This window comes from Bufo bufo, chromosome 2 (genome assembly GCF_905171765.1).
Source record: "Bufo bufo chromosome 2, aBufBuf1.1, whole genome shotgun sequence".
Lineage (NCBI taxonomy): Eukaryota > Metazoa > Chordata > Amphibia > Anura > Bufonidae > Bufo > Bufo bufo.
This window is the reverse complement of record NC_053390.1, coordinates 293,974,023-293,983,450: the sequence shown is the minus strand read 5'-3', so window position 1 is coordinate 293,983,450 and position 9,428 is coordinate 293,974,023. Positions and strand designations below refer to the sequence as shown.

General features: G+C 42.4%; 1 protein-coding gene across 1 annotated transcript; it reads left to right on the top strand.

The window, feature by feature from the left end:
• Positions 1-523: 523 nt before the first annotated feature.
• Positions 524-1,471, top strand: LOC120990801 (olfactory receptor 13G1-like). The gene has a single exon (XM_040419704.1). The coding sequence runs from the start codon at positions 524-526 to the stop codon at positions 1,469-1,471; it is 948 nt and encodes a 315-aa protein (XP_040275638.1).
• Positions 1,472-9,428: the final 7,957 nt, after the last annotated feature.

The window sequence follows — 9,428 nt, the reverse complement described above, 5'->3', positions numbered from 1 at the left end:
GACCCCCAAAATGTATTACTAAGTATAAAATATATTTTCTTCTGCACAAATTACATAAAAACAAAAAATGTACACATATATCAAAACAAATGTATAACCTTAGGAATTAATTAAATAGGTTGTCAGTGCAATGCATGAGAGGTATAACATTTTTATTTCATTTTTTTTTCTAAATTCATATAAAAAATATAGAAAAATTACACAGTAATATATCCAACAAAAAAGCACCAAAAATGAATACAATTTCTGCCACATAAAACATGGCCTCATACAGTCAAATAATTGAAAAATGATAAAAGTTATGGTTCCTTCCTTATTGCCTTCCTTTCTTCTTTCTTTCATAAATCTAACCCTTATTAAATGGATTTTATATACCAATATTCACATTAATATATTCACTCTTCTGTGTAGCTTATTATATTTATCTAATTCAATTATACAGTGTATTTTATATTAGTTAAATTAATGAAGTAAACACAGAATTGTATTACTTTTATTACAGAGATAAAAGCAATAGAAAATTATGATCAATAGTTCTCTAGTGTCTGAATTTATAATTTTAGGCTTGTCCACTCGTCCAGAATTGGAAGCAACATTTTTTATTGTTTTCTTGATAATTTACACTGTGGCTTTAATTGGTAATTTCATCATCTTTATACTCTCCATTATTGACTCTGGTCTTAATACGCCCATGTACTTTTTCTTAGGATTTCTGTCATTTCTTGATATCTGCTGTACGTCAGCTACTCTTCCCAAAATGCTAACAGGCTATGTTACAAAATCTAAGGCCATTTCATATTATGGATGTGTTGCTCAATTATTCTTCTTCACTTGGCTCATGGGTACTGAGCTTTTGTTGCTTACTGTTATGGCTTATGACCGATACATTGCAATTGGAAATCCATTGCATTACGCAAACATAATGAATCGTAAAGTCTGCATTCAGGTAGCAATCATTATCACAATTATTGGTTCTCTGAATTCAATGACACATACATACTGCACCTTTCGACTTCCATACTGTGATGATAACAAGATCAATCATTTTTTCTGTGAGATAATGCCTTTGCTGAAACTTGCATGTGGAGACACCTACATAAACGAGATTGTGGTATTTACTGCTGATTTTATTCTTGGCATTTGCTGTTTTTGCCTAACCTGTATTTCTTATGTCTTTATAATTAACACAATACTGAAGATACGTTCTGCTGCAGGGAAACGCAAAGCCTTCTCTACTTGTGCCTCACATATAATAATTGTATCCATGTACTATGGGGCAGTTATTTTCACCTACATCCGACCTCGGTCTAGTCTGTCTTTAGAGAAAGATAAAATAGTTTCTGCTTTATATGCTGTAATAACACCAACTCTGAACCCTATAATATATAGCCTCAGGAATAAAGAGGTGAAGGAAGCATTCAAAAGGACTATTAAGAGACTGTTGCAACATAAGTTTACAAATAGGACATAGAAAATGATAATAATAATAATAAATCATAAGTAAAAACATATCTAGAAATTATCTTCTTATTACCTCTTTAGTAGGAAATTACCAGTCAGTGTATTAAAGTGTTTATACTAAGTGAAGTAAGAGTCAAATTCCACCATGTAGTCAAAATGACATGATGAATATCACAAATACATAAGTAGAAATACGTAGTAGTATTACATAAATTCTAACACTAAGAAGGGTTCATTTTTTTTAATTTGTCAACAGTATCATGATCTGCCCCCTTTCTGGGGTTTTAAATTTTTGCCTGTCACACTTTGTGATATTAGAAAATAAAATGTGCCTTTTTTCAGAGACAGCACCACATTTCTCCACTGAGCTGCAATAGCTGATATATGTAGCACTGGGACCTTTCAATATCAATGACCAGTAATGAGCCAGTGCTGATGGTGACTCATCAGTACAGTAATAGACCTGCCCACCTGCCAGCCTACTTCATAACTCAAATTCATAGGTGAAAGGTCCTTATGTATCTGGCCTGTGGCCGGATAGGTCTATTACTGTATTAAAATATGGTCACTGGCTTGGAGCAGGGTGAGATTAAAGGTTTGGGCCAGGACTTCCACCAAAGCTACAGGTTGTAATCTTCCTGCTGAACCTGCACACTAGACATCAGTGCCTTGCAGAAGCAGCAAGGCAAAAGCTACAGTACACCTAACAAGACAGTATAGGCGGTAATGTCATGACAGGGGCCTGCAAATGAAGATGAAAGAGTCCCCTTGCTGCTGCTGACCTCTGATGCCCACTACAGCACCGCCATCCTAAACTATCCCAAACAAGTATGGACCGCATCCCCATTTCTCATCTCTTCCTCACATTGACCTGTGGTATGTGCTGCATGCAGTACGAGAAGGCTGAGACTTCTGTCAGATGAGCCACAGTTGCAGGAGTCTTGAAAGCCCATCCGTGTTCAGTCTCGAGCTAATTCAGCAATCTGAGAAGGTAAGTCAATGTGGCAGAGATAACAGGGTGCATTTTAGACAAGCATTCGCTGCAGTGGAATTCATTTTATATGACCCCCTGTCCTCCGCAGAGCCCCTGACACCCACTATCTCCCCCTTTCTTCCTGGAACCCAAACCCACCAAGGGTCTTCTTCCCTGTCAAGTAGTCTTCCCCCTCATAAAGCCCCTGGCATGTTACATCCCCCCATTGTCCCTTTAGTCTCTTCCTCTTGCCCCGAAGACCTCATCTGTTGCCCCCCCCTTACCTGAATCACAGAATACAGTTAAATTACCTCTCTCCTTCCCCAAAAGAACTGTGCCAATTAATATCAATCACTTACACTGCCCCTCTTGTCCCTGCCACTTTTCTTAATCTTTAACCCAACCCTTTTTCCCCTCACAGAGCTCTACCACATTGTGTCCCCCCACCACAGAATCCTGCCAGAATTGTCTTCTCCTTGCCCCCTTCCCCTTCCTGTAGTCCCTTGCACTGATCCTCAATGCTAAAAAAATTTACTCGGGTGTCTTTGACTCCTAAAGTACACTGCTACAAAAAATAAAGGGAACACAAAAATAACACATCCTAGATCTGAGTTAATTAAATATTCTTCTGAAATACTTTGTTCTTTACATAGTTGAATGAGCTGACAACAAAATCACACAAAAATAAAAAAATGGAAATCAAATTTTTCAACCCATGGAGGTCTGGATTTGGAGTCACACTCAAAATTAAAGTGGAAAAACACACTACAGGCTGATCCAACTTTGATATAATGTCCTTAAAACAAGTCAAAATGAGGCTCAGTAGTGTGTGTGGCCTCCATCGCCATCCCTCTACTTTTACTCTTATTCCCTCACTACAAGCGTTGGGTACGCTCTGTTTGGATTGAGCACCATATTCCATCCTCTTGTCAATAGAGAGCCGCCTCACTCTTATACTTTAAACATTACAGAAATACCACATTTGTTTTACTACTAATACAAACCTTTGAAAAAAGTAAAAATTTTATTTGCATCACCATTTTCTGATAGCCATAACTTTTTAATATTTCTGTCTACAGATCTGTATAAGGTCTTGTTTTTTGCTGGACAAGCTGTAGTTTTATTGGTACTATTTCGGGGTACTGTACAAACATATTTTTGATCACTGCAATTCAATTTTTTTAAGGGCAAGGTGACCAACAAATAGAAAATTGCCTGTTTATTTTATTTTTTTCACACACAGGGAAAATATTTTTTATATTTTAATTGTCCAGATATTGGGGTGGTCGGGGTGATACCTGGTTTATTTATTTTAATATGTAAAATTGGGAAAGGGGGTGATTAGATTTTTTTTTATATTTTTCAGTTTTTTTTAACAAATATTACCTTATAGGGGGCTAAAACCTGGAATAGTCTGATCACTTGTCCCATAGATTATAAACTCATGCATGGTTTTACAGGCAGTTTACCATGACAGGCCTGGGAATAGAGATGCCGCGAACATAAAATTTTCCGTTTGCGAACGGCGAATTTCTGCAAATGTTCACGAACGGGCGAACCGGGCGAACCGCCATAGACTTCAATAGGCAGGCGAATTTTAAAACCCACAGGGACTCTTTCTAGCCACAGTAGTGATGGAAAAGTTGTTTGAAGGGGACTAACACCTGGACTGTGGCATGCCGGAGGGGGATCCATGGCAAAACTCCCATGGAAAATTACATAGTTGAGGCAGAGTTGGATTTTAATCCATAAAGGGCATAAATCACCTAACAATCCAATTTTTTTTTGAACAACGTGGTTTAAAACATCCAGTGTGTGTATACGATCAGGTATGATGTTGTATCGATCAGGTAGTGTAAGGGTTACGCCCGCTTCACAGACATTGACAGACCAAACTCCCCTTTTAATGCACCGCAAACAACCGCAAACAGTCCATTTGCCCAACAGCAAACTCCCCATTTGCACAAGGTTGGATACCAAGCTAGCCATGTCCTGTCGATGTCATTGAAGGTTTTTTCCTCCACCCAGCCACGTACAACACCAAGGGTCCCCGAAAGGTGAATTGAATTGATTTTTCGAACGGGGTTATGGTTAATAAAACGCTGGCTCCCTCCGCTTTGTTTGAATCCACGCCACGGTCACTGCGTCTGCGCCGTGCAATTTACTGTCACACCCGATATGAGTGCTATTTTCTGTAGTACTATTCTCATGAGTTTAATCCCTGTCACGTCCCATATCAGGGTGGGATTGCCTTTTGTGATTTTTTTTTTAGGTCTAGCCAGTGGCCACAATACAGTCTGTGTGGGCCTGACACACACGGGCTTGCAAATGTGATTATATCACAGAAAAAATATTAAATAGAATTTTTATTTATCTGCAAGGTATTTGTGAGTGAGTGACACCCTGTAACGGTATAAGTGGAGGTCTAGCCACTAGCCAGTGGCCACAATACAGTCTGTGTGGGCCTGACACACACTGGCTTGCAAATGGGATTAGATCACAGAAAAATATTAAATAGATTTTTTTTTTATCTGCGAGGTATTTGTGAGTGAGTGACACCCTGTAACGGTATAAGTGGAGGTCTAGCCACTAGCCAGTGGCCACAATACAGTCTGTGTGGGCCTGACACACACGGGCTTGCAAATGTGATTAGATCACAGAAAAATATTAAATATAATTTTTTTTATCTGAAAGGTATTTGAGTGAGTGACACCCTGTAACGGTATGAGTGGAGGCCTAGCCACTAGCCAGTGGCCACAATACAGTCTGTGTGGGCCTGACACACACCGGCTTGCAACTGTGATTATATCACAGAAAAATATTAAATAGAATTATTTTTTATCTGCGAGGTATTTTCTGTCACACCCTGTATGAATGGTGTGCACACAGTACTGTCTGTGACTGAGCTTGCAGCCTCTCACACACGGGCAGGCAACTGCAATATATATATATATTTAAAAAAAAAGCAGACTGATGTACCAGCCCTGAAAAGGGCTTTTTGGGGTGCTGTCAGGACGCCGTCCTTACAGCAGATGAGTCTGTGAACACAGAACACTGCCCTAGCTAACGCTTTCCCTATTGAATCAGCAGCAGCAGCACTTTCCCTCCTCTCACTTAGAATGCAGATTCCGAATGAATCTAAAATGGATGCTGTCCAGGAGGTGGGAGGGTCTGGGAGGAGGGGTCTGCGGCTGATTGGCTGGAATGTGTCTGCTGACTGTGAGGTACAGGGTCAAAGTTTACTCAATGATGATGTATAGGGGGCGGACCGAACATCGCATATGTTCGCCCGCCGCGGCGAACGCAAACAAGCGATGTTCGCCGGGAACTATTCGCCGGCGAACTATTCGGGCCATCTCTACCTGGGAACCTTCAGCAGTCCCCAGGCTGTTATGGTAACCGATCAGTGCCTTGCGATTTCACTGCAGGTGCTCCATGCCCTCTCCCTCTGCCTAATTCCACAGATGCTGTGAGTGCTATTGACTGTGGCATCTGAGGGGTTAAATGACTGGGTTCACCATCAGCGCAGTTGCCCACTCCATACATTCCCTTAGCCACAATGACACACAGATATACCACTGAGGTTAAAGGGGTTAATTAACAGCCGAACACCTTTCATATTTCTATCAATGTGGGTTTGTGTGTGTGAGAGGGCCACACAACTTATAAACTCCTGTAGATGGTTAGCTGATAAATTCAGTGCATTTTCTTTGATTAACCTCCTAACAGTCACGTTAAGGGTCCATTCATACGTCTGTAAGTGTTTTGTGGATCCGCAAAACACTGAGGCCACTTTCACACGAGCGTGTCCGGATAAGGTCCGGATGCGTCCCGGTGCATTGCGGCAAACCGGCGCGAGTAGGAACGCAAATGCACTCAGTTTTGACTGCGATTGCGTTCCGATGTTCAGTTTTTATCGCGCGGGTGCAATGTGTTTTGCACGCGCGTGATAAAAAACCGACTGTGGTACCCAGACCCGAACTTCTTTACAGAAGTTCAGGTTTGGCTTAGTTGTAGTGTAGATTGTATTATTTCCCCTTATAACATGGTTATAAGGGAAAATAATAGCATTCTGAATACAGAATGCTAAGTAAAATAGGGCTGGGGGGGTTAAAAAAAAATAATTTTTTTTTAACTCACCTTAATCCACTTGTTCGCGCAGCCGGCAATAGGACCTTTGATGACGTCACTGCGTTCATCACATGGTCCGTCACATGATCCATCACCATGGTGATGGATCATGTGATGAGCGTAGTAACGTCTTCAAAGGTCCTATTGCTCACAGTTAAAGACAGAAGAGATGCCGGCTTCGCGAACAAGTGGATTAAGGTGAGTTAAATTTAAAAAAAAAAAAAATTTAACCCCCCCCAGCCCTATTTTACTTAGCATTCTGTATTCAGAATGCTATTATTTTCCCTTATAACCATGTTATAAGGGGAAATAATAATGATCGGGTCCCCATCCCGATCGTCACCTAGCAACCGTGCGTGTAAATCGCACCGCATCCGCACTTGCTTGCAGATGCTTGCGATTTTCACGCAACCCCATTCAGTTCTATGGGGCCTGCGTTACGTGAAAAACACACAAAGAGGAGCATGCTGCGATTTTCACGCAACGCACAAGTGATGTGTGAAAATCACCGCTCGTGTGTACAGCCCAATAGAAATTAATGGGTCCTGATTCGGTGCGGGTGCAATGCGTTCAACTCACGCATCGCATCCGGCACTATAATAGAAAATGCCTATTCTTGTCCGCTATTGCGGACAAGAATAGGACATGTTCTATTTTTTTTTTTTTCGGAGCCGCGGAGCGGAAGTTCAGGGCCGCGGAGCGGAAGTGTGGATGTGGACAGCACACTGTGTGCTGTCCGCATCTTTTTTTAGGCCACATTGAAAATGAATGGGTCCACACCCATTCCACATAATTGTGGAATGGAGACGTCTGAATGGAGCCTAAAATTGGAAAAACCTTTCCAAAAATGTCACTTTTTTATTGTAGATTTTTAATATGTGTTTGCAGTAAATCTTGTTGGCGCACAACTCAGGGGACACTATTGCATTTTTAACCCCTTAGTGACATCATTCATTTTAGCCTTAAGGACCAATAATATTTTCCCCCTTTGTGTTCCAGCAGTAATAACTTTTTAATTTTTAGTTCTATTTTTTTTTATAATGTATTAAATAACTTTTATTATTTTATTTTTAAGAATAAAGATAAAAAAACTGCAATTTTAACATTATTTTGTGAATTTTTTTTTTTACTGGGTTCACTGTGTGGTAAAAATAACATAATTTTATTATATGGGTCAGTACGCTGATGATAATACCACATTTCTATATAGCAGTCTGTCAGCTCTGCTACTGTTCCCTCTATTCTCCATCTCTACACTGAAGGGACAGGGGCTGCTTTAACTGCTCATATCTCTGGTTTGGTACCAGCTAGATATATGGGCTTTGTATTGTTTGAAAGCTGGCAGTGGCGTAGCTATAGGGGTCGCAGCGGTCGCAATTGCCACAGGGCCCCCTCAAGCCAGGAGAACGCAGCCGCATCTGATAACTAAAATAAGATTTACAGGGGGCGGAGCGGAAGCCGAGAGGAGAGGCCCTGCGTGACGCGCACTGTGCAGGGCAGCTGGGCAGGCGAAGTGAGGAGGGGCCGCGGGAGCGGCTTCAGTTGAGGTCAGAAGAGGAGAGTGACTCACTGACTCCTCTCCTATCCTGCGAGTGTGACTGCGACTGCGAGACACACTGACTGACCTGACTGATTACTGAGGTGAGCGTCCAACCGACCGGGGTCCTGGTCCGGTCGGTCCAGTGAGTGAGTGACTGCGACTCTGTGTCTGTCCTGAGTGAATCCGGGCTCTGACCCGCCTGGTGGGAGCGCCGGTGAGATCGTGATAATAAGCCCAGACCAGACCAGTCAATACACCCTTTAGGAAATCTCAGTATTCTCATCATGCATTATGTGACTGCAGCAGGCAGCGATCGATCAGCCAGGATTAATGTGCACAGCCTGGGAGGCCCCCCTTAGGCAAGTGACAAACTCATCTCTGCTACATCTACAATGAGCAACTACAACAAATGTAATGCCAAACTGCAGTTCCTTGTGATGCCTTGGATAGCTTCCACTGGACCCACACAGCCTGTGAGTCCAGTGGAAGCTATCCAAGGCATCACATAGAGGAACTGCAGTTTGGCATTACATTTGTTGTAGTTGCTCATTGTAGATGTAGCAGAGATGAGTTTGTCACTTGCCTAAGAATGAGGGGGGGGGCAGTTTGTCACTTGCCTAAGGCGGGGCCTCCCACTGTGCACATTAATCCTGGCTGATCGATCGCTGCTGCTCTCACATCTGATGAGAGATTTCCTAGGGACGGGCTGGAGGATGAGGGCAGCCACCCGGTCCTGCCTATGGATCACCCAGTTTGCACTTAGGTTTGCCCAGGCCCCATTCCAGGGGGTCCCTGATGTATTAACTGACCAATAACATGGAGATCACAGTGCCAGCTGCCTTGCTGGTGGACGATTGGCATATACTTCTGCTGTGGGGTAGGGGGGGCCCAAATTGAACTCTTGCACCAGGGCCCATGAGCCTATAGCTACGCCCCTGAAAGATGGCATTTCTGACAATACAAGAATGACAGCAATAAGTTCAGTACATGGGAAAAGGTCACTGTTAGAAATCGAGATGCAGTGAATGCAGCTGAAAGTAAAAGCAGGATTTAGCCAATTCACTGCAAAAAGTAATGATGATGGTATTGTTTACGTTCCACCACTAGTACTCACAATCACTGTCAAAAGGAACGTTAAAAACACTAAATATGTATTAACCACTTCCCGCAACTGTAACGCCGAAAGGCGTCATTGCGGCGGCTCCCCCAGGCTACGCTAACGCCAATAGGCGTCATCTCGCGTGAGCCGAGATTTCCTGTGAACGCGCGCACACAGGCGCGCGCGCTCATAGGAACGGAAGGTAAGAGAGTTGATCTCCAGCC

Excerpts from the sequence above, each read along its gene's own strand:
- LOC120990801 (XM_040419704.1), top strand. The coding sequence starts at position 524 with ATGATCAATAGTTCTCTAGTGTCTGAATTTATAATTTTAGGCTTGTCC.